Source organism: Staurois parvus, unplaced genomic scaffold (assembly GCF_062004578.1).
Source record: "Staurois parvus isolate SC_StPar_1 unplaced genomic scaffold, SC_StPar_1.0 ptg001004l, whole genome shotgun sequence".
Lineage (NCBI taxonomy): Eukaryota > Metazoa > Chordata > Amphibia > Anura > Ranidae > Staurois > Staurois parvus.
The window spans coordinates 176,378-203,074 of NW_028318800.1; the positions used below are offsets into that span (position 1 = coordinate 176,378).

Below are 26,697 nucleotides of genomic sequence, written 5' to 3' on the forward strand. Positions count from 1 at the left end.
AGCAGCTACAAAACCTGTAACTGCTGACTTTTAAAATACAGCCACTTACCTGTCCCTCGGTCCAGCGGTGTCCTCACCTCGGCTGGTTTCACCGGCCGTCTTCTCTCCCTGGCATCGGCATCTTCAGTGAGGTCACCTGGCTGTGACAGCTTGCAGCTTCACAGCCGGGTACCCACTGCGCATGCGCAAGAAGCGCTGCGCTTTGTGAATGGCCCCGTAGTCTTCTGGGACTACGGGGAGGGAGGGGGAAGACAACTTCAGCTTCCCATCGCCCAGGCGATCGCAGCGGAGGTGGGCGCGGGTACCTGTCAAATTCGGGTACCCGCTCCCTAAAGGTGCCAATCCTTAACGGGGAGCGGGGGACAAAGGCTTAAAGCGAAACTTCCCCTTTTGGGTGGAGCTTTGCTTTAAAGACACAAAATACATAAAGATACAAATTACAAAATAAAGTGATTTTAAGGAATTCGAAAAACAAATTTAATGATATGCCCCATGCCACATGTTGTGGTTCCATCCTCCGGCCCTTATCCTGTAGTGATGAAGGTTGGAGGAGGAATCCAGGGCACGCTGTGGGGGAAACATGCATCCAACAATCCCAAAATGTAAAAAGGGCTGGATTCTGCTGCAGTGCTGGAACAGAGGAAAGGTAGGACACACAAAGTGCTGAAAAGTTGAGCTCATGTACTGAAGTCTGATGAAGAAGCGAAAGCTTCGAAACGCATTACCGCCCCATTTACGGAGTGACGTCTCCTTGGTGTCATCACTTCCGGTGCTACTCCATCTTTGCGTTCCACGCTGGTTCCAGCGCCGTTCGGCCGCTTGCTGCGGCTGTTTGGACTTGGACAAAGCATACCATCAGCCGGATCACCCTGGGGACCTTCCAAATGGTTTTACATGCCTATTTATCTGCTCTATAGTGAGCTTCCAATTTGGTTTATTTTAATAAACGGAACTGTCCCATACTACACTTAATCTGGTGCCCCTCTGTGTTCTTTTTTCAAAGTTGAGCTCCTCAACTGTCGTGAACTGGCCTTTAGGATTGTCTTTAAACCTTGACAAGGGCGCCAAATGACAGCTGAGCCCTAATACAGGCTAAACCCCCTTCAGTTACATGGTGACAAGCATACAGAATGGAGGCTCACACACTAGGCCTTAAATATAAGAATGCAAAAGAATACACTAAAGATTACACATATACAGCGCAGTGGCTAAATGGTTAACACTTCTACCTGGCAGTACTAGGGTTGCTGGTTCGATTCCCAAACACAGCACCACCTGTTGGGTTTGCATGTTCTCCCTGTGCCTGTGTGGGTTTCCTCCGGGTACTCCGGTTTCCTTCCACACTCCAAAGACATGCTGGTAGATTAACTGGATCCTGTCTAAATTGCCCCTAGTATGTGTATGTATGAATGTGAGTTAGGTACCTGAGATTGTACACCCCCTGAGGGTTAGGAATCTTAGATTGTACGCCCCTTGAGGGTTAGGGACCTTAGATTGTACGCCCCTTGAGGGTTAGGGACCTTAGATTGTACGCCCCTTGAGGGTTAGGGACCTTAGATTGTACGCCCCTTGAGGGTTAGGGACCTTAGATTGTACGTTGAGGGTTAGGGACTGATGTGAATGTACAATATATATGTAAAGCGCTGCGTAAATTGATGGTGATATATAAGTACCTGGAATAAAATAATAATACCTCCCCTTCACAGAATTTCTAGGCTGATCTGTATAAAAAAAACTAAAACAGGGTTCATAATTTCTACTAACCAGTCTCTTTGTATTGCATATTGCTCCCGCCCAAAATGACGGATCCCTTCATGATTCTACACAAGAACAGGTCCTTTTTATCTGTAGATTAATCAATTTTTATGCTCCTCTTTGCCCGTACCTTGGCTGAGCAGCTGAAGATTGCGGACCTCCTCCCGTACCTGCAGCTGGAGGACCTGCTGTAAGACCTCCTGCCGCTGAGACTCGTGGGTGATGCCCATGCGCTGCAATTTTTCCGCATTCAGCCTCAGTAGGGCTCGGCCTGAGTGAGAGAGAGAGAAGGAAAGAGTATTCTCGCTGGGTAAAATATTAGGATATATTTAAGGGAAACTCTAGAAAACAAAATCATTCACCTGCTAATGCTCTCCCTCATTGACCATTATTAATTCCCATGATGAGGTAGCGGGGGGGGGGGGGGGGGGTTTGGGGCAGGGCCAGGGTCAGACTGACAACTCATGGGGCCCCCGGGCAATAGGGGATCATGGGGCCCTTTTGTCCTTGCCCACACTCAAAAAAGCCTATGAAAAAGGTACCAGGGGCATCTCATGTGGCCCCCTACTGACCCCGGGCCCTCGGGCAGTGCCCGAGTTTCCAAATGGTCAGTCTGCCCCTGGGCAGGGCTAAACCACACTGTCTGTGTCTACGGACATGGGCAGCGCAGCTCGGGATTGAGCCCGCATTTGTGCCACTATAGAAAGCGGCTTCCTGTGGTGGCATACCAAGAAGAGGAGGAGCCAGCAGCACCAGTGGGGGACCTACTATGTGCAATTTCATTGCTCGAAGCAGGTAAGAATCTGTCTGTTATTTTACTTTTTTTTTTTGTTAAAGATTCGTTTTTTTTCTACTGAGCAAAGACAAAGGGATTCTTCTATCCACATGAACAAGATTATTGGAGAAATCCAACCCAACCAAGACATTGTATTCTGGCAGCAGGACTCTCTACGCTAAAGCTGGCCATACATGGGTCGAATTCCGAACGATTTTTCGATCGAAAACATCGTTCCTTCTGTAATCCGATGGTGCCACCAATGATTTCGAAAATCTGTCTTTTTGCACGCATTTTCTAACATGCCCAATAAACGAAATGGGGAGGAACCACGAAAATCGGCCGGTGCCATTGCCCCACTAACAGAGCGAAAATCCATCAATTATTCCTAGGTCCGATTTTCGAACGAAAAAATCGACCCATGTATGGCCGGCCCAAGAGTACACAGCAGCCAATCAGCTGATCGACAAAAGTATTCCAAAATTCCCGTTCCACAGATGTCGATCTAACAGCTGACGGACAGGGACGGATGTGTGGATCAAAATTCGGCCAGTTGCTGCTAAACTTTTGATCCATTTACGGCCGGCTTTAGACACTGCACTGCAGTGGGTTATCTTTTTTTGCCTGTAGAAGTTATTCTACAAAAAAAAAAAAAAAAGAAAGAAAAAGTAAAATCTGAAACTCTTAAGACATATTTTGTAATTCCTTTATTTATACATTTTGCATTTGACACATAATAGCCAGAGAAAAATAAAACAACATAAAAATATATAAAAACTACAAAGTAAATGGCAGTATACAGGTCAAGAGAGACCAATAGTCGGGTAAACAATCGTCAATAAGACATTATTTTTAATGAATTATTTCTCCATTAAAAACACTTTCTCCCTCATCATCCACCTCTAAATTCTTCCTGCTCCCTACAGGACCCCCCCACCCCCTCTCTACACCAGATTATCTTTTATCTAGTCCATTTTCTGCTTTTTTCTCCACTCTCCTCCCTCGTTCTCCTCTCTCCTGAGGATGGCATCTTCTCTGTGAACTTTCATCCGCTCCGCACATTAAGACTTGTGCTGTAAGCTGCCTGGGGATACAGATCTTTCAGTGAGAGCCGGAGTGTGTCTGCCGGGATTCAGGAACAGTCAGATGATACAACCCATTCCCCGTTCATGGCTCTGTCCCTGAGACACAGCACAGCGCAGTCCGTGACTCAAATACGCAGCCTGCGGGGCCATACGGGGATGCTAACCGGCCATATGTTCAATTCGCTTCTGGTGTTTGTAAGCCTCTGTTCTTACAAACGCAGCAATACTCCGCATTTGGGTTTCTTCCATTTATAGGGCTTACAGATTGCACAGCACTCTAGCGAGTTATCATTTTTTTTTTTGCTGTTGTTGTTGTTTATTCATAGGATAGAGCCACAAGGGAGCCTGCAAGGCCTGGGGCAGGAATTAGGCAGATGTAGATCTCCGTCTAAATAGATAACTACATGTAAAGTAATGCCGGCCATAGATGGGTTGAAAATCGGCCGATTTTACGGCCGAAAAAACAATTGGCCAGTTTTCGCACCATTAGTGGGTTAATCGGTCGGTTGTTTTTCGGTGTTTGCACATTTTTTTCTATTGGTCACGTTGGAAAATTTGCGGTCGATTTTGGCGATCGGCCGATTTTCCCGGCAATGATGGGCAAATCGGCCGATCGTTTTACCGATAAAAAATCTGAGGAGAAGAGAGGAAGAAGAGGAAGAAGAAGAGGAAGAGGAAGAAGAAGAAGAAATTTTATTCTGCTTACAGTGAATGGATGATAGGAATGGGAGACACCTGAATCCTTCCTACGAACTGGAATTCCAGTCCGCTATTATATTTTATATGAAAAAGTCTTGCGGTTGCAACAAATGTATCCATTTGTATCCAAATAAAAACATTGTAATCCAAATAATGTATTTGTATTGCTGCCACATTGTATGGTGTGCTCTCCTGTCTCTACAAGGGACAGAAGTTATGGGGTTAAGTTATGGAGTTAATGCCGGCCATAGATGGGTCGAAAATTGGGCGATTTTTTTAACGTTGGTGGTAACGTCGGCCGATCGAACAACCGATTTTTCATTTGTTTTTGTTTTTTTAAATCGGTCGATGTTCGACCCGTCTATTGCCTGCTTAAGTAGAGAGGTAGATCTTTAAGTGGATGACATTTAGTTTGCTAAAGCACTGTGCATCATAAACAGTTGCCGTTTGTTTTTAATAAAATACAATTTTCATCTTTGATTGAAAAGGTTCAAAATTTTAATTTGTTACTTACCTGCTCTGTGCAGTGTTTTTGCACAGAGCAGCTCTGATCCTCCGCTTCTGGGGTCCGCCACATGTGCTCTTGGCTCCTCCCTCCTGCCTAGTGCCCTCGTAGCAAGCCGCTTGCTATGGGGAGGAACTTGTGAGGGCTAGGTCCTGAGCCAGGCTTTGTGTGTCCATTGGCACACAGAGCGTGGCTCAGCTCCTTCCCCCCCACTGGCTATGATTGACAGCAGCAGGAACCAATGACTCCCGCTGCTGTGAGCTTATGAGGAGGGGGAGAGAGACGCTGCTCCTTTCGTGCACGGCGTTGGATCGAGATCAGGCTCATGTAAACATAAAGGGGGGCTGAGGGGGTATCCAGATCAAAGAAAGCTTTTTTAGCTCAATGAAGAGAATGTATTAAGGTAAAAAACATTCAGCCGTTAGAACCACTTTAACTCTGTTGCATCTCAGTGCTGCTGATTACATGCAGCCTCTTTATAGTCACCTTGTCTACATGCACTACAGATAAGGGGTAGGAAAGATGGGTACAATAGTGGACCATGCTTGTGTAATGTGTGTTGAAGTGGCACTTGTAAGTGCTGTCAGCATCCTTTGTGACAACACAGAAGTACACTTGGAAGACAAAGACTGAATGTTGTCACCCTGTAAAAGAAAAAAACCTGAACTGGGATCTTCTTGGAGGGATCACTAAGGATTATTTTAAAGGCTGAGTTCACCTCCAAGCAGACAAGAGGCCCCAGTATATTACAATGCACTATGCCTTTTAAAAAAAATAAAATACAGTGTAATATGATTGGCACACCTATAGGCCTTTGGGTACCCCTGAAGCCTTCCTGATATACTACCATATTGTTTACCTTCTATCTTAGGCGCCCGTTCTCGGAATCAAGGCAGCTTGTTTCACTTTTTCAAAAGCTGTGCATGGGCAGTGCAAGTTCTCTCTCTCTCTCCCCCTGGTGCATGCGCAGTGTGCTCTCTCCAGAAGCTCAGCGTTGCTGGGACAGGGAAAGAATGCACACACTGTGCATACGCTGCCTTTGAAAAAGAGAAGCGTACTGCCATAATGCTGAGAATGAGTCTCCAATCTACTAGGTAAAATAAAAGGTAAGAGTAGTATATAGGTCAGGTTCCTGAGAGGGGGGGGGGGCAACAGAGGCATACAGGTGTTTCAATCACAGGACACTGTAAAAGGTTGAGTGCACTGTAATATACTGGGTGTCAGGACTTGGGTCTGAACCTGTGACTTCTCCTGTGTCTGGCGGTGTCGCTTCTTGCTGAGCTACCTGAGATGCTGGATAGCTCCCTGAACAATTCCTTGAATGATCTTGTCTTGAATCGTGTTTCTCTTGAACCTTGAACCCTTTGCTCCTCCCATAAACGTCCTCTTTTAGCAGTACCATTGCTATTGTGCTTTCTCCAGCCAATATCTCCCTCTTGTCACTTCTGCTGCCATCTGCATCTTTGCTACCACTCGTTACTGACCTTTGGCTTGTTCCTCAACTACGCTTCTGCTTGATCCCAACCTGCAACCACTTGTTACCAACCTTTGCCTTGTTTACTGACTATACTTCTGCTTGATCCCAACCTGCAACCACTTTTTACCGTCCTTTGCCTTGTTTACTGACTACCCTTCTGCTTGATCCCAACCTGCAACCACTTTTTGCCGTCCTTTGCCTTGTTTACTGACTACACTTCTGCTTGATCCCAACCTGCAACCACTTGTTACTGTCCTTTGCTTTGTTTACTGACTACACTTCTGCTTGATCCCAACCTGCAACCACTTGTTACCAACCTTTGCCTTGTTTACTGACTACGCTTCTGCTTGATCCTTACCCATTTATCTGCTACTGGACCCTGGCCCACTTGCTGGGGCTATCCTGAGGACCATGACCTGGTACTAACATGCAGCAAAACCCATCTCCACCATCGGGACCTCTGGTGAATACTGGTTAGTTCTTAGATCCTACACATCGTCATGCGCCAGGGTGACCTGCTACTTTACTTATCCAGATGGCGAGTGGGAGCCTCTCTACTACTAAACCTACTGGTCTCTGAGTCTAAACCATGACCGTGACACTGGGGCCCCTTGTATGCATAAGCTGTTTTACTCATAAGATGGACTATACCTTTAATGAAAGCTGCAGCATTAAAAACAGATTCATATTTGTTTTTTAAACAGCATACGCACAGGGGCGGACTGACCATTTGGAAACTCGGGCACTGCCCGAGGGCCCGGGGTCAGTAGGGGGCCCCATAAGATGCCCCTGGTACCTTTTTCATAGGCTTTTTTGAGTTTGGACACAGGGGCCCCATGATCCCCTATTGCCCAGGGGCCCCATGAGTTGTCAGTCCGCCCCTGCATACGCATGTTAAATCGTATATTAAATTTTAGCAATTGGGTTAACAGCTATTTTAACTGGGTGATGTGCACTTCTTCCCATGGAAAACATTTACCTCCACTTAGGTAGTTGCAAAGGGTTTCGACAATACCAATTTCCTGAATGGTTACCTGTGATGGCATGGTGGGAGAAGGCCTCAACATAGGTGAGATAGTTGTGTGGGCAATGCTTCTTCAGCCACTTGCACACGTCTTGCTGGGTCCAGAGGACGACCGGTTTTGTGAGGCAGCTGAAGGACGGACTGGTGTGATAAATTCCGTATTGATCGCTGGGTCTTACCTGTGCCAGGAATAAAAGTGGGATTAATGAATGCATACACAGAGGAGCGCAAGAATCTAGAAACAAGTGGATGGCAGCTAACAGGCCAACTGACCTAGGAGGCTTATTGAGATTCTCTGAAGATGCTGTTTACAGTGAAACGCGTTAGGGGGGGCAGAATATTTGGCGTAATCACACACCCTGGCGGGAATCTGGCAGCGCTCATCTTTGCTTATATGCCTGTGATTGTCTTCTTATTGTAAGTACATTACCGTATTAAAAGCCCTTGGTTTTAAAATACTGCACTATGGTGGTCCCTTCTTGCTTTTAACTTTTAACTCAGATATACAGTAAAGAAAAAAGATAAGTCCAGGAGGTGGCATACGCCTCGTTGGACTGAACTCATAGTATGCAAGCACATTTTAAAAAGTGTGTGAATTACTGGAGTTCAGCTTTAGTTTCACTTTTTCATAGTTACATAGTCTGGCTGAAAAAAGACAAAAGTCCATCCAGTTCAACCATTAAAAAAGAAAAAAAAGTTATAATCCTATACCCATAATTTATCCAGAGGAAGGCAAAAAATCCCAGCAAAGCACGATCCAATTTGCTCCTGCAGGGAAAAAAAATCCTTCCTGATCCCCCGAGAGGAAATCGGATGTTCCCTGGATCAACTTTACCTATAAATGTTAGTATCCAGTTATATTCTGTGTATCCAAGAAAGAATCCAGGACTATTTTAAAGCAATCCACTGAGCTGGGCAGAACCAAGTCCTGAGGGAGTCTATTCCACATTCTCACAGCTCTCACTGTGAAGAAACCTTTCCGTGTTTGGAGATTACATTTATTTTCCTCCAGACGTAAAGAGCACCCCCTTGTCCTCTGTGATGACCTCAGGGTGAATAACTGGTAAAGCACAGTTGTGGTGTGAAACAAATCAAGGTGTTTTGTACCACCTTCTATTGCAGGCCATACATGGGTCGAATTCCAAAAGAATTTCCTTTCGAAAATCGTAACTAAGAAGTTTGAATTTTGCTTATGGAGGAATGATCTATTCTTACACACAACTGTACAAGAATAGACACGGTTTTCTGGTTTAAGAGATCTGCTCAGTTGTATATTAACACAATTAGCTTTAAAAGCAAGTAAAACATTTATCTCTAGCTCTGCTATTTAAAGATATAGGTAACTTATTGGATGATTTTTTTTTTCTTTAGAGGACCTGAACTGTGGAAGCTGTTCCCAAAATAGATAAGCAGAGGACAAAAGACAAGTCACAAGCTTTGCATGTGGTCTCTCTGCAGCAGATCATATTAATTACTATACCTCGTTCTGCGCTATGTCTCTGTGTGAAGGCCATCCCTTGTGTCTGAGCTATCCCCAGATGACTGGTGATCTGACTAGTGAGGAAAGTGGGAAAGTTGGAGTAAAAGAAGCAGGGAGTACCGTGCAGTCCCCAGGTACAGCTTCCTCTCCAGCAAGAAGAACAGTCAGCAGCAGCACAGTAGTGACATCACAAAATCTCATTTCAAATCTAATAAGACTAGCAGTCAGGGACAAGAGAGCCTTAGATGGTCCTACACTGCAAATACTGTACAGGGGCGTGCCTAGGCACAGTAGACGCTGCTGTTTCCCAGGAGGAATTCAAGTCAAAAAGGTAGATTTTTCAGAATGCTGCTCAGGCACCAAAAACATTTTTATAACTTTTTGACACTAAAGAAAACTTGTGCTTTACCGTTTACTTCCCATGCCACTTCAAGTGAGGAGAGGAAGCCCCATGTAAGCTTCAGTCTGCGACTTGGAGCTTACACAATACTAACAATTCCTCCCCTGACCACCAGTCAGAAAGGAGGGGAATGGTCAGGACCCGGATCTGACCCTGCGACTTCTGCCATGTCTGGCAATGTCTCTTCTTGCTGAGCCACCTGGGATGCTGGACAGCTCCCTGGACAACTCCTTGAATGACCTTGCCTTGAACCTTGTTTTTCTTAAACCTTGAACCCTTTGCTCCTCCCATGAACCTCGTATTTTAACCATGAATTTCACTTCCTGTTTTGCCGGAATATTGTGCTCTCTTCAGCCAATATCTCACTCTTGCCACTCCTGCTGATGTCCGTATCTCCAATGCCACTCATTACCGACCTTTGGCTTGTTCCTCAAATACGCTTCTGCTTGATCTTGCTTTGAAGCTTGTATCTCTTAAACCTTGAACCCTTTGCTCCTCCCATGAACCTCATCTTTTAACCATGCCTTTCACTTCCTGTTTGCCGGATTATTGTGCTCTCTTCAGCCAATATCTCACTCTTGCCACTCCTGCTGATGTCCGTATCTCCAATACCACTCATTACCGACCTTTGGCTTGTTCCTCGACTACACTTCTGCTTGATCCCAACCTGCGACCACTTGTTACCGGCTACTCCTCTGCTTGATCCCTACATGCTATCTGCTACTAGACCTTGGCCTGCTCACCTCCTGGTAGGGTCTTGTGAAGACTGCAATCTATTACTAACATGCAGCAAAACCCATCTCCACCATTAGGGGCTCTAGTGAATACTGGTTAGTGCTTAGACCCCGCATCTCGGGTGAGTCCATGTCAACCGCCAGGGTGACCTGCTGCTGTACTCAACCAGCTGCTTGGTGGGAGCCTCTCCACTGCTACTGGTCTCCAAGGCTGATGCCTGACCGTGACATGAGTATGGGGGAGTATGTGCGGCTGTTGATGGTGGCAGTTACGTGAACCTGTTTCTTTGCCCTACACAGAGTACACATGGACTTTAAATCCCAATAGTTCCCTTTAAACCAGGTGCAGCAAGGACACCTTCCTCAGAGACAGCCATCTCCAGGGAGCACATCACTGCACAGCGATACATAATTTCCTACGCAGCTTCGTGTATTGATAAATTTTCTCCTGCGTGGCACTGCACGTTCATAAATCATCTTCACGGCGCTGCACTGCCATAAATAATGTTCTGTGCTACTCTCCTTAATAACAGAATGTAGCTCAGTCCTTTTCTTCTTGTCCACCGAAGCCGATCGTGCCTTTCTGTCACCAGTACGCTATCCGGCTTGTTTACTAAAGCAAAGGGTTGCATGAAACATGTCATTAATCTGCTAAAAGACACAAGATGATGGCTGTCCTGCGTTGTGGCCATTTATGGCATGTCTGTGGTTCCTGCAAACAACTGTAGCACGGTCACGCTCCCGGGGAGGGGTGGGGGGGGGGATTTACTGGGTAGGGTAGAAAATCACAACCATTATTGATCCCTTCTGCGTTAGGCTGATGTTGGCCTCCTGTTCCACCCCCCGCCTTTTCTCCACTGCAGCTACTGTACGCTTTGCTTTAGCGCTGGAAAAAAGTCGACCTGAGGGCAGCTGGATCACGTCTACACAATCGACTGTCCTCTGTGTCCTAGTGGCAATCTCACCCTTAACAGACGGTGAAAAGATTTTATCTTGTAGTGATCTGATTATTACACTCTGATTGCTCCTTAGGGGCGACTGTAGTTTTCAGAGCAAAAGCAACATGTCCCGTTTGATCCCCCACCCTTCCCCAGCAGCATGTACTATCTTGCCTTTGCTCCTTGCCCCTCTATTCAGCTTTGAAGAGTAGAAAAAGTACCTGGCACGTTCAGGTATGGATCAGCGTGTGACTTACTCCATGTGATAGCAGTAGGCCAATCACCAAGCACCAGTGTGGTCACTTCAGCTTTGAAGAGTAGAAAAAGTACCTGGCACTTTCAGGTATGGATCGGCATGTGACTTACTCCATGTGACAGCAGTAGGACAATCAAAAAGCACCAGTGTGGTCACTTCAGCTTTGAAGAGTAGAAAAAGTACCTGGCACGTTCAGGTATGGATCGGCGTGTGACTTACTCCATGTGATAGCAGTAGGCCAATCACCAAGCACCACTGTGGTCACTTCAGCTTTGAAGAGTAGAAAAAGTACCTGGCACTTTCAGGTATGGATCGGCGTGTGACTTACTCCATGTGATAGCAGTAGGCCAATCACCAAGCACCAGTGTGGTCACTTCAGCTTTGAAGAGTAGAAAAAGTACCTGGCACTTTCAGGTATGGATCGGCATGTGACTTACTCCATGTGATAGCAGTAGGCCAATCACCAAGCACCAGTGTGGTCACTTCAGCTTTGAAGAGTAGAAAAAGTACCTGGCACTTTCAGGTATGGATCGGCATGTGACTTACTCCATGTGATAGCAGTAGGCCAATCACCAAGCACCAGTGTGGTCACTTCAGCTTTGAAAAGTAGAAAAAGTACCTGGCACTTTCAGGTATGGATCGGCGTGTGACTTACTCCATGTGATAGCAGTAGGCCAATCACCAAGCACCAGTGTGGTCACTTCAGCTTTGAAGAGTAGAAAATGTACCTGGCACTTTCAGGTATGGATCGGCGTGTGACTTACTCCATGTGACAGCAGTAGGACAATCAAAAAGCACCAATGTGGTCACTTAAGAAGATTCCATATATCTGAGTAAGCTATGACTTGGACGACTTGTAATTTACACAGGGCTGCTTCTTCTTCTACTAGCAGCAGCTGAATGGCATGGTGAGAGAGTGAAGAAAAGAGAAGGATTTGCTGGTGGGGTGAGGACATGCCATACGTACCTGCAATGGTTTTGCACAGAGCTGCCCAGGTCCTCCTCTTCTCGGGTCCCCCGCTGGCACTCCTTGCTCCTCTTCTCTGTGTGCCACCATAAAAAGACACTTCCTATGGTAGCACATGGGCAGGCTCAATCCAAAGCCGTGCTCTGTGTATCTACAGACACACATAGTACAGCTTGGTCCTACTCCCTCGTCACTGGATTTGACTGACAGCAGCAGGAACCAATGGCTACCACTGCTCTCATGAAATCCAGTGATGAGGGAGAGAGAGAACAGTTTTTGATATGAATTGGGCTCAGGTAAGTATTTGGGGGGAGCCTGGCAATAGAAGGTTTTACAACCAGTTTAAGTAACCTGTTGGTTTACTCTGCATAGGAAAGGTACAGGCACACTTTACAAATAATCCATACTTTTTAATATCATTTAAGATGGCTTCACTTTACAATCTGATTGCACAATCTCCACCTAATCAAATATAAGTGGAATGGCTCATTTAGGAACGACCTCACTATGCAAAGTTGGTGGTATTGAACAGAGGTCATAAAATCTATTAAACTGGTAAATGGGAAGCACTTGATGGAAATAATCTTATCTGTGTGGTAAATTAAAAAAAAAAAGAAGGTACTTCTGTGTATTGCGATTATAGATGTACACCATATTGCCAAAAGTATTGGGCCAGCTCTACAACTCATTGGATTCAGGCGTTCCAATCCCCTCCATGGACACAGGTGTATACAATCAAGCCCCTAGGCATGCAGACTGCTTCTACAAACATTGGTGAAAGAATGGGTCGCTCTCAGGAGCTCAGTGACTCCAAGCGTGGTCCCGAGATAGGTTGTCACCTGTGCAATAAGTCCATCCGTGACCATTCCTGGCTACTAAATATTCCACGCTCAACTGTTAGTGGGATTATAACAAAGTGGAAGCAACTGGGAACAACAGCAACTCAGCCACCAAGTGGTAGGCCACGTCACATGACAGAGCGGGGTCAGCGCATGCTGAAGCGCGCAGTGCGCAGAAGTCGCCAACTGTCTGCAGAGTCAATAGCTAAAGACCTCCAAACTTGGTGTGGCCTTCAGATTAGCACAACAACAATGCATAGAGAGCTTCATGGAATGAGTTTCCATGGCCGAGCAGCTGCATCCAAGCCTTACATCACCAAGTGGAATGCAAAGCGTTGGATGCCGTGGTGTAAAGCACGCGGCCACTGGACTATAGAGCAGTGGAGACATGTTCTCTGGAGTGACCAATCACGCTTCCCTGTCTGGCAATCTGATGGACGTGTCTGGGTTTGGCGGTTGCTAGGAGTACTTGCCTGACTGCATTGTGCCAAATGTAATGTTTGGTGGAGGGGGGATTACGGTGTGGGGTTGTTTTTCAGGGTGGGGCTTGGCCCCCTAGTTCCAGTGAAGGGAACTCTTAAGGCGTCAGCATACCAAGACATTTTGGACACTTTCATGCTCCCAACTTTGTGGGAAGAGTTTGGGGACGGCCCCCTTCCTGTTCCAACATGACTGCGCACCAGTGCACAAAGCAAGGTCCATAAAGACATGAAGGAGCCAGTTTGGGGTGGATGAACCTGACTGGCCTGCACAGAGTCCTAACATAAACCGCACAGAACACCTTTGGGATGAATTAGAGCGGAGACTGCGAGCCAGGCCTCCTCCCCCGACATCAGTACCTGACAAATGTGCTTCTGGAAGAATGGTCCAACCTTCCCATAGAGACCCTCCTAAACCTTGTGGACGGCCTTCCCAGAAGAGTTGAAGCTTTTATAGCTGCAAAGGGCGGGGCCAACTCAATATTGAACCCTACGGACTAAGACTGGGAGGCCATTAAAGTTCATGTACGTGGAAAGGCCGGCCGACCAATACTTTTGGCAATATAGTGTAAGTGGAATGGTTCGTGTAAGAAGGTCCTCACTATGTAAAGTTGGTGGTATTGACCAGAGATCATAAAATCTGTTAAACTGGTAAATGGGAAGCACTTGATGGAAATATTCTTATCAGTTTGTGGTAAATTAAAAAAAAAATAAGGTACTTCTATGTATTGCTATTATAGATGTACATGGAGCAGTTATATCTGCTCATTACATATGCAAGCTATTCTTCCCCCTCTCTCACGAAGTCCACCAGCCAGGCTAACATAGGGAAAACAATGCAATTTACTGTATATGGCTGACTAATTTTATTGAGGCAATTGATGGACAAGATTGCTGACCACAGTTCCTTAGGCTGGGTATACACTGTTAGAATTTCAAAGGAAAACAGGTACGTAAGATTCGCAAGAAAATTCTCAGAACATTCAAACAGATGAAGCTGGAAAATCATAACCAGCTCATGATTTTCCAGCCTTTATCTCTTTTTATCCTGAATTTTTTGGATGAGGCACATGATAATCTTCCTTTCTCAGAACATTCGAATGTCTTTTCAAAGTAGTTCAAGATTTTGTTTGCTTTTACCTTCATCTTTGGAATAAATGGACTTTACCATCCGAAAACCACATACACTGCTAGAAATTCGTAGATTTGAGAAAAACCTGACCTGAGAAGAGGACAGGGGCTGATCTATGCAAACCCATAAGAGCTACATTTGGGGCCCCTTCATATGTTTTCACCTTAATGCAGTGTGCTACCATACTTATGCATCATGTTAGGGTAGTCCATGAACATTGTGGTGTGCTGTAGTGCAGGTGCGTTGTCAGTTGCTGTATTTATGTGTTGTTAGGTGGCATTCTAAATGAATAGCGCCACAACACACCACACAAATTGGGCAGCACAGTGGCTAAATGGTTAGCACTTCCACCTGGCAGTACCAGGGTCAGTGGTGTATTTAGGTTTTGTGCTGCTCTAGGCAATACAAAAATCGGCTCCCCCCACACCACCACCACCACGAAGAGACCCTGACCAACACCCCCCTCCCCCGTGAAGAGAGCCTGACATTGACCAACAACAGCCCAGCACTCCCCCCACCCAAGATAGCTTTCCACTACCACCGCCCCCCATACACTGGCATCCTCCCCCCCACCCCGGAAAGAGAGAAGACACTCACCTTCGCAGCTTCGGACATCCCTGTAAACAAGAGTCAGGCTCTGCATACAACATCAAGAAGCTCACAGCCTCTCTCAGATCCCACCTGGTCCCCATGCTGTGTGTTTCCCTTCTTCCATCCTTTCTTATGGGGAGGCGCTGCCCCCATGAAAAATGCTGCTGCCCCCCTGAAAAATGCCGCCCTAGGCAAATGCCTTGTTTGCCTTGTGGTAAATATGTCCCTGACCAGGGTTGCTGGTTCGATTCCCAACCACGGCACCACCTGCCTGGGGTTTGCATGTTCTCCCTGTGCCTGTGTGGGTTTCCTCCGGGTACTCTGGTTTCCTTCCACACTCCAAAGACATGCTGGTAGGTTAATTGGATCCTGTCTAAATTGTCCCTAGTATGTGTATGTATGAATGTGAGTTAGGAACCTTAGCTTATACGCCCCTTGAGGGTTTGAGACCTTAGATTGTACGCCCCTTGAGGGTTAGGGACCTTAGATTGTACGCCCCTTGAGGGTTAGGGACCTTAGATTGTACGCCCCTTGAGGGTTAGGGACCTTAGATTGTACGCCCCTTGAGGGTTAGGGACCTTAGATTGTAAGCCCCTTGAGGGTTAGGGACCTTAGATTGTATGCCTCTTGAGGGTTGGAGACCTTTAATTGTACACCCCTTGAGGGTTAGGGACCTTAGATTGTACGCCCCTTGAGGGTTATGGACCTTAGATTGTACGCCCCTTGAGAGTTAGGGACCTTAGATTGTACGCCCCTTGAGAGTTAGGGACCTTAGATTGTCCACCCCTTGAGGGTTAGGGACCTTAGATTGTACACCCCTTGAGAGTTAGGGACCTTAGATTGTATGCCCCTTGAGGGTTAGGGACCTTAGATTGTACGCCCCTTGAGAGTTAGGGACCTTAGATTGTACGCCCCTTGAGGGTTAGGGACCTTAGATTGTACGCTCCTTGAGGGTTAGGGACCTTAGATTGTACGCTCCTTGAGGGTTTGGGACCTTAGATTGTACGCCCCTTGAGGGTTTGGGACCTTAGATTGTACGCCCCTTGAGGGTTAGGGACCTTAGATTGTACGCTCCTTGAGGGTTAGGGACCTTAGATTGTACGCCCCTTGAGGGTTAGGGACCTTAGATTGTACGCCCCTCGAGGGTTAGGGACCTTAGATTGTACGCCCCTCGAGGGTTAGGGACCTTAGATTGTACGCCCCTTGAGGGTTAGGGACCTTAGATTGTACGCCCCTTGGGGGTTAGGGACCTTAGATTGTATGCCCCTTGAGGGTTAGGGGCCTTAGATTGTACGCCCCTTGAGGGTTAGGGACCTTAGATTGTACGCCCCTTGAGGGTTAGGGACCTTAGATTGTACGCCCCCTTGAGAGTTAGGGACCTTAGATTGTACGCCCCTTGAGGGTCAGGGACTGATGTGAATGTACAATATATATGTAAAGCGCTGCATAAATTGACGGCGTTATATAAATACCTGAAATAAATTGTAATGTGTTGCAGTAACTGGTAAAAAGCACCTTTTATCTCTCCTTTATAATTGAACAGGTGTGAAGTCTATAAGTGGTGTTACAGGCAAACTTTCTTTCCCCCCCTTATATTATCCTTGCCCCCCCATCATTTTCTCTCCATCTTCCTTTTCCTTTATCTCTTTGTTCTCTACTCCTGCTGTAAGTACTCACACATAATGCTTTCTACAGTTCTTTCGGGGAACCGTCCAATGTTGATATAATTATCTCCCTCACCTAGAACGCATTATTGGGATTAAAGAAGGGCTAATTACTTTGTCATCTTGCCAAGGGAATGTTTAGATTAATACGGGTTCATTTAGTCTTCAGTTTTAAAGTGTTTCTATCGCCAAAACCTTTTTTTTTTCTTTCTTTAGTTTAGAATAAAGTGGGTACGGATTAGAACTCCTGTCAGGTTTTACTGCAGTGTGAGATTCCTTCCCTTCTTGTCTGGTAAAAAGGTTGTCCTCAGGACAGGAAGTGAGGAGAAATCTCTCTAACAGCAACACAGAGAGAATGATTTTTTTTAATTTTTGTATTTTTATATTTTTTTTTTAAGTTCAGTAGGAATGCTAGAACTTCTTTCAACTTTTTATTGTAGTCTGGTTTCCCTATTGCAGATTTTCCCTTACCTTACTGTCTGGTTAAAGCGGAACTCAACTGTCTGAGCACCAAAAACTGAAAACATTAAAAATGAATGAAATAGCATTCAACGTCATCTAACCCATCCATCCATGTCTCCATGCTTTATCTAGTTGGGAAAAAGTTTGAAGTTTACCTTTCATAACAGGGTGCAAGGGCGGTCTGATCATTTGGAAACTCAGGCACTGCCCGAGGGCCCGGGGTCAGTAGGGGGCCCCATGAGATGCCCCTGGTACCTTTTTCATAGGCTTTTTTGAGCAGGGGCCAGGGCACAGGGGCCCCTTGATCCCCTATTGGCCGGGGGCCCCATGAGTTGTCAGTCCGCCCCTGACAGTGTGTAACATGTTATGAATACACCAGCCCCCTCTCCCCCGCTTTGACAGCTAACGGGGATCTTCTCTCCCCCCCCACACAGCTGCGTCATTCATTCACAGTGTTCTGTGAATGAATGAACTACAAGTTCCGACAGCTTTAGCGGCTGTCAGTTTGTAGTTCTCAATGAACTGCCATGGCGCTGTGGTAGTTCACTGAATCTTCATTGATTCTTCTTATCGGTTTATCTGCTTGCCCATACATCACGTACGAGCAGATATACTGACAGACCTGCAGGAGATGTGCATGGCACCAGCGAGCTGCAGATCACTACAGGCTCCTGCAACCAAAAATAATAAATGCACTTTTTTTTACCAGCAAAAAAATGTTCATGTATTATTTTTGGTAAAAGGGTGAACTTATCCTTTAACCCCACCCCCCTAGCATTTCTAGTTGCCGCCATCTTCAGTAAGGGCAGATGATTCCCAGCAGTATTTACTTCCTGAAATCCATCTGTCCTTTGTTCAGGTATGCAGGCAGCAGGGTGTGCTTAGCTAGCTGGCCATCGGGGGATAACATCATCCTTTGCATGCTCATGGGAGTCAGTCATTCTGACACAGCCAAAGTGTACCAAGAATGTCCGCCAAGCAGGGGCGGACTGACAACTCATGGGGCCCCCGGGCAATAGGGGATCATGGGGCCCCTGTGTCCTTGCCCAAACTCAAAAAAGCCTATGAAAAAGGTACCAGGGGCATCTCATGGGGCCCACTACTGACCCGGTGTTCTCGGGCAGTGTCCGAGTTTCCAAACGGTCAGTCCGCCCGTGCCGCCAAGGTGCACATGCGCAACTCAGTGTACAGTCAATAGAATACTACAAGCAGGTAAGTGTGTATTTATTGCGAAAGAGATATAGCATGACTCTTCTGTAACAAAGAGCTGCTTGCTCACAGTTTTCTAAAGCTTAAATTGGAGTTACACCTAATAAAAAAATAAAGGTCAGTAGCTTCAAAAACTGTAACTGCTGACTTTTAAAATACAGACACTTACCTGTCCCTCAGTCCCGCGGTGTCCTCACCACGGCTGGTTTCACCGGCCGTCTTCTCTCCCTGGCGCCGGCATCTTTAGTGTGGGAACCCGGCTCTGACAGCTTGCGGCTTCACAGCCAGGTGCCCACAGCGCATGCGCGAGAAGCGCTGTGCTTTGTGAATGGCTCCGTAGTCTTCTGGGACCTGTCGTGTCCCAGAAGACTATGGGGAAGGAGGGGGGGGGGGGAGGACAACTTCCGCTTCCGATCTCTTAAGCGATCGCAGCGGAAGTGGGTACCCGCTCCCCAAAGGTGGCAATCCTTAATGGGGAGCGGGGGACAAAGGCTTAAAAGCGGACCTTCACCTTTTGGGTGGAGCTGCACTTTAAGGTTGTCCCCAGAACAGTAAATGGGGGAAATCTTTCCAATGGAGCCCCAGATAGCAGTAAAACCAGAGAGAGGTTCTAATCTTGCCCCATTCTATTTAAAAAAAAACAAATCTGGGTATATATATATATATATATATATATACATACATACATACACACATGACTTTGTGGTTTCCTTTCATTCTGTACACATTGCTGTATGTTTACAATTCGTTAAAGATTGCATGAAAAGGAGACGTCATCTGCCGACAAGGGAATTGCCATTCAGATGAGCATTGAGCATCTTATGCTGAGACGGTTCACCTCCTTACAGCCGCATTGCCTCCCCCTCCTCCCATAATTCATTTCATGCATCGCGATGTCCGGCTATAAGTGTTTAAACACCACCGAGCAAAGTAATGTCTCTGTGACTGTGCTCCAATCACCAGCATGATATGAATACCCAATTATCTCAATGTCCACTTAGGTCACACATGAATTGTCCGGAAGAGCCATCTCCACCGCCCTATGGAGAAGTTCTGGCTGCAGTGTTTGCGGCTTCCTTTATGATGTTTCCCCTATGCACTACATGACCGCAGAGGCCTTAATGGAGACAGGTAAACGCCCTTCACTAATAGACAAGTCTAAATGCACCACCAAACTTACATTTGTTTATCCTAAACCCCAACTCCCTCATAAACACATAGAAGAAAAAAAAGGTACATCAATATTTTTTTTTCTATGTGTTACGTATAGATCTATACATTCAATACTGGCCCCTCCGGGCTGACCCAGGTGTCCCCATACCAGGACAATAACCAGTGGCCTTACTATGTGCTATTAGCGGGGAGGTCAGTTATATTCTTAGATTGTAAGTTCCAAGGAGCAGGGCCCTCCTAACCCTCTTGTATTGAACTGTATTGTTTTATTTATCACAGGTACTTATAGTGCGCAGTCAATTTACGCAGCGCTTTACATATATATTGTACATTCACATCAGTCCCTAACCCTCAAGGGGTGTACAATCTAAGGTCCCTAACCCTCAAGGGGCATACAATCTAAGGTCCCTAACCCTCAAGGGGTGTACAATCTAAGGTCCCTAACCCTCAAGGGGCGTACAATCTAAGGTCCCAAACCCTCAAGGAGTGTACAATCTAAGGTCCCTAACTCACATTCATACATACACATACTAGGGACTATTTAGACAGGAGCCAATTAACCTACCAGCATGTCTTTGGAGTATGGGAGGAAACCGTAGTACCGGGAGGAAACCCACACTGGCACAGGGAGAACATGCAAACTACAGGCAGTTGGTGCCGTGGGTGGGATTTGAACCAACAACCCGAGTACTTCCAGGCAGAAGTGCTAACCACTTAGCCACTGTGCTGCTATTGTTGTATTATCTCCCGTTATATTGTAAAGCTCTGAGCAAACTGTTGGCGCTATATAAATCCTGTATAATAATAATATCCCTTAATTTTTAGTGGTACCAATTAGGGCCTCAGTATACTATTATTAATCATCATATACTTTTTACATACCAGGTACTGTCATGGGGCAGGTGACTCGCCCCTCCATTATTGCTGGGATCCCCTCATCAAGAAGGGTTTTATTGAAAAGAAGGAAAAAAGAGCAATTCCAGAACAGATCAGCGTCTGAGGACCGCGACCTGGTAATAACAAGCAGCAAAACGCATCTCCGCCATCAGGGGCTCCGGTGAATACTGGATAGTGCTTAGACCCTGCACCTTGGGTGAGCCCACGTCATCCACCAGGGTGACCTACTTGTATACCAATCCTGCTGGTCGGTGGGAGCCCCTCTACTGCTATAGCTACTGGTCTCTGAGTCTGACCCCTAAGTGTGACACCTACTTAAGGGGTAGTGTGCAATTCCAGTGGTTGTTGGGCCATGCAAGCATATAACATCTTTTCTAAGGAGCCATATATCTGTCATTGATGTGTGAGAATCATGGTGGGACCCAGCATCCCTCCCACCATTCCCAAGGCTAGACTTGGCTGTCCCTGGCTAGCACTCCTAGGTGCAGGGGCGGACTGACCATTTGGAAACTCGGGCACTGCCCGAGGGCCCAGGGTCAGTAGGGGGCCCCATGAGATGCCCCTGGTACCTTTTTCATAGGTTTTTTTAAGTTTGGGCAAGGACACAGGGGCCCCATGATTCCCTACTGCCCGGGGGCCCCATGAGTTGTCAGTCCGCCCCTGCCTAGGTGTATAAAATATACAGTGGATCTTTCTACCTTTCCAAGGCAGAGACAGAAACTGATTCTGCGACACTCACAAGAAGATGCCATTCTGAGTGCACCCTGTGCAGTCACTTACCTGGGATACATCTGTTCCAGGCTGTTTAAGGAGTTTAATTGCCCTGCCTCCGGTTGTCCTGTGCCCTCGGCCGTCATGCCAGGTTAGGCTGTTACCGATATCACGTCGGAGGCGATGGTTAAGGTTCTCTGCGGACACCGTGTGTTCCAGGAGATTCCGACAAAATCTGAAGTGAGCGGCAGCTGCCAAAAGGAAAAAATGTGTGATCTTACTATACGTACTGGAAGCTGAATAAATACTTATGGACATCTTTATTAAGTAGTAAATCTACTTGGGATAGAGGCATTACCACCTCAAAAATGCGTAGCCCCCTTCATGCCTCCTGGCGTCTGATGTCACAAGGTCTGTTTCCATGCTGTCAGATCAGCTCTCCAGCTTGTGAATGCCTTTGATCTGGTGGGTCCTTCCAGTCCTCCAACTGGATTTTTGCTGCACTATCTAGGATTGCTATCCGATGACAGCTTCAGATTATCTGACAGGGGCCTTTATTTCTACTACATGTGAGTGGCCTATATTTTTTACCAATACAAAACATCATACATCATACTGCACTTAGATTGTGTTCTCTGGTTGTCCTTTTCACATCATTTACTGGCTGTTCTTCTGAATAAGATCCCGACACAGACCGGTCTGCTCAAGAGCATTTTTGAGTTCATTAAACATTCTGATACAATGTTTAATACCTAATAAATGGGGATTTTGTTTTGGTCCCCGAAACATGTTGGTTGCCTTATGCTTTCTTGCTGTCACTGGTTGAATTATTAAAAGTTTTTTAACTTCCGCATCTTGTTTCGACCTTGCTTTAGCCAATTAGTTACGAGGAACCTTATATTACCTCTTTATAGTCCATCACCACAATAAGCCTTTTTGGCTGCAATGGACTGTTATGCATTGATGGACTAGGGGACCACTCGCATCATTCATGCTCTGAAGAATGTTGCACTAAGGTAGCCCATTTATTTCGACTGAGCAGTTGACACAAGAAAAAAAAAACGTATATGCAATGTGTTTGGCAATGCAACACACCACAACGCACACAGTGTTCACATCTATGCATTGTGATGTGCTATTGGCAGGTATGTTTTTTAGGACTGTATATGTGCCTTAGGGTGCAATTCAAAATGAATGACAGTGCACTACAAGACAAGTACAGAGACAGACAGACAGATAGATAGACGGAGAGAGAGAGAGAGAGAGAGATGGGAGGGATAGATGATAGAAAGATAGATAGATAGATAGATAGATAGATAGATAGATAGATAGATAGATAGATAGATATGAGAGGGATAGATAGATAGATAGATAGATAGATAGATAGATAGATAGATAGATAGATAGATAGATAGATATGGGAGGGATAGATAGATAGATAGATAGATAGATAGATAGATAGATATGGGATAGATAGATAGATAGATAGATAGATAGATAGATAGATAGATAGATATGAGAGGGATAGATAGATAGATAGATAGATAGATAGATAGATAGATAGATAGATATGGGAGGGATAGATAGATAGATAGATAGATAGATAGATAGATAGATAGATATGGGATAGATAGATAGATAGATAGATAGATAGATAGATAGATAGATAGATAGATAGATAGATATGGGAGGGATAGATAGATAGATAGATAGATAGATAGATAGATAGATAGATAGATATGGGAGGGATAGATAGATAGATAGATATGGGAGGGATAGATAGATAGATAGATAGATAGATAGATAGATAGATAGATAGATAGATATGGGAGGGATAGATAGATAGATAGATAGATAGATAGATAGATAGATAGATAGATATGGGAGGGATAGAGGGATAGATAGATAGATAGATAGATAGATAGATAGATAGATAGATAGATAGATATGGGAGGGATAGATAGATAGATAGATAGATAGATAGATAGATAGATATGGGAGGGATAGATAGATAGATAGATAGATAGATAGATAGATAGATATGGGAGGGATAGAGGGATAGATAGATAGATAGATAGATAGATAGATAGATAGATAGATAGATAGATATGGGAGGGATAGATAGATAGATAGATAGATAGATAGATAGATAGATAGATAGATAGATAGATAGACAGAGTTGGATGTGGGTTGTCATATTTTTTTTTATGTATAAGTTTTTCTTTATCTTGGCCACCAGATCAGCAACTATCAAACAATGACCTGTTATACCAGCTTTGATACATGGCACTCTGTAAACAAGCAATCCAATTTCCTTGCAGTGAAGGAGACTGATTACACAGTTTTATACAGCCACAGAGAACAAAGAAGTTGTGTTTTCCTTCTGCTCCTGCCTAAATCTATTTTTAAAGTGGTGCCTTAGGCGTGAAAATCGACTACGGGGGATGGGAACTTGTAAAAAGAAGCAAGGCGCAATTTGCATATTCATGCAAGAGATGTGCTACACTTTCGGCATCAGATCGCATGTTCTTCAGCAGGAAAAAAAAAAAGACAAGATGAGACAACAGGTAAAACGCATGACCTGACGGCGATAGCCAAGAAGAATTGCATCAGTCCTGTTAGCAAGTGTAGTCATTTTACCCTTAAAGCTGCACTCCATCCTCAAAAACGTCCATATATTCCTCAATACCCATAGAACACGGGTGTCAAACTGGCGGCCCTCCAGCTGTTGCCAAACTACAAGTCCCATGAGGCACTGCAAGATTGACAGTTACAAGCATGACTCCCAAAGACAGAGGCATGATGGGACTTGTAGTTTCACAACAGCGCGAGGGCCGCCAGTTTGACACCCCTGCCATAGAGGATATAAATCCACTTTGTGTGCACAAAATGCATTTGGAAACCCAGATATTACTATGTAAAAGTAGCAGTGACACCAGCAATGGGCTGTACATAGCCTGTAGAGAGAGTAGATCTGTGGCAAGGACCCAGCAGGCTCCACCCACTGCAGGCTGCCTGCAGAAAACTACAGGAGGGGGCGGAGACAAGACCATTCACTCTGCTCAAGCAGATGAGAGCAGCAGTGAGCGGTCTTTATTACAGGAAGTGTCACAAAGCACTCCAAGATTCAAGAATACATGACTCTTATACGTAGACGATATTCGTTTATCCCAAGGTTCAGCTTTACATGACTAATTGAAAAATTACATTTAGATTTTGGTTGATGCTGGAGAGTTAAAGTAGAATTCCAGCTTTCAGTTCACTCTAAATGGTTAATTTCAGACAAGCTGGGCCAAACAAACTATTTCCATTGTGCAATGATGCGGCTGCTGTGTGCGTTGCATTGTATTGTAGTAGCATTAGCTAGATACAGTAAGCGGCGCTGTGCTCCAAAAGGGGCGCAGGCAACTTCCCGTCTGCCGATTTAACCACTTCCTGCCTGGCCAATGTATATATACGGCCAGGCGGGTGCTCTCCAGTTCCAGGAGGACGTCCTCGCAGAAGGACATGCAGTGGCGTAATCTCTGATCCTCTGTTTAGTGGACACAGCGGATCACGGTGCTCAATATCAGGCCACTGCGGTTGACCCAGGTGCCATGTGATTGCTGTGACCAATCACATGATAACAAGTAAACACAACTGTCATGAATGGCTTTCATTCATGACAGCTTGCTTACTACTGTGATCTCTGATCAGTCACAGTGATCACATGGTACAGGGCCAATCACAGTGCACCAAGTGATAGCTGTAGCCAATCACAGCAATCACAATAGTAAACAATGAATCGTGAATGACAGCCATTCATGACAGTTTAAACGATTGCTCTTCAATAACTGCTCTGATCATTACTGTAATAGCAATCATAGTGTAAAAAAAAATCCAGAACACCTTTCCATAGTACAGTGTCACTATGGTGACACTGTAGCACAGTTGTGCTCAACCTTTTGAAGAGTGAGGGCCACTTAAATGATCTGGTAACTGGTCGCGGGCCACAATGAAATGAAAAAGTGTTAAAAACAGAATGTGACAGGGAGGCCACGTGGCATGAGGCAGGATCGCCTGACGCTACACCAGTGGTTCATGGGGATGTGATAAAAACACACCTCAACTATGGGGGTTTTACTGCCCCTCAAACTGCAAATGTAAACAAGCCAATACTATCCTAATCTCCCTTTATGGCTGTCCTGCGGATTAGCTGCACTTTGCCATAGAATTGTATTATATCTTGCAGGTGTGGTGCACTTTCTGAAAGCAAAGCAAACCAAACCCGGAGGGTGTAATAGAAATGCGCTTCCCTGGTTTGAGGTCGAGGGCCACATCAGATGGCTCCAAGAGCCGCATATGGCCCGTGGGCCACAGGTTGAGCACCGCTGCTGTAGTACTTTAGTGAAAGTATGTAAAAAAAATAAATGGAACTTGTATTAAAAAAAAAAATGTGTGTGTATATATATATATAGAAAGAGCAGGGCCCTCAATCCCCTCATGTTTTGCATTGTATTGGTATTGTTCTGTCACATGTTCTGTCCCCCTCTGTAATGTACAGCGCTGAGCGAACTATTGGCGCTTTATAAATACTGTATAATAATAATATACAGTGAAGGAAATAAGTATTTGATCCCCGGCTTATTTTGAATGTTTGCCCACTCACAAAGAAATGATCGGTCTAAAAATCGAATGGTATGTGCAGGGGCAGACTGACAACTCAATGGGCCCCCGGGCAATAGGGGATCATGGGGCCCCTGTGTCCTTGCCCAAACTCAAAAAAGCCTATGAAAAAGGTACCAGGGGCATCTCATGGGGCTCACTACTGGGCCCTCAGGCAGTGCCTGAGTTTCCAAATGGTCAGTTCGCCCCTGGGTAGGTATATTGTAACACTGAGAGACAGAATAGCAACAAAAAATTCAGCAGAAATGCATGTCTAATAAATGATGACTGATCTGCATGTTCATGAGGGAAAAAAGTATTTAGTAGTAGTAGTAGAAGAATCCCAGGGTTTATTCACCCTTCCAGACTGCACACTATAGGATAGACTGACCCTTTAATTCTTTCCTTTTGATGGAAACCCACTAGAATGTGTCACTGCTGCAATTCACCAATCAGTCCTGTAGTCCTGTGCTCAAGTCTGCTAATCCTGGATCTGAAGGACAATTAGCGGTCCAGCGGACAGCAGTATCTCTGTATGGGTGCAGAAGACTGTAGTAAAATAAATGGAAGGGGTGTGCATTGTGTGCAGGGAATGGAGCAGAGAAATTAGCCCTCGAGACTGTTTTGCTACAGCAAGATTACAGCATGCACAAAGATTCCAGAAAAAAATGAAATACACGATACAGAGTCCTAGATGAATGACTGGAATGGAAATAATCATCAGCCACCTAGAGAGCCTATTGTTTTCAGTCGCAGCCTATTATTCCAAAAATGAGTAAAAAGGAAATTCTGGCATTTTGA

At 45.4% G+C, this 26,697-nt stretch overlaps 1 protein-coding gene across 1 annotated transcript in view; it reads right to left on the reverse strand.

The window, feature by feature from the left end:
- The window catches only part of SAMD10 (sterile alpha motif domain containing 10), a 48,578-nt gene that overhangs the window by 11,722 nt on the left and 10,159 nt on the right, over window positions 1-26,697 (reverse strand). The window contains exons 2-4 of the mRNA XM_089657474.1: window positions 21,322-21,503; window positions 7,331-7,499; window positions 1,886-2,026 (exon numbers count right to left, since the gene is read on the reverse strand). Of these exons, the coding sequence (XP_089513600.1) occupies window positions 1,886-2,026; window positions 7,331-7,499; window positions 21,322-21,503 (492 nt within the window). The remainder of the gene's footprint in view (window positions 1-1,885; window positions 2,027-7,330; window positions 7,500-21,321; window positions 21,504-26,697) is intronic.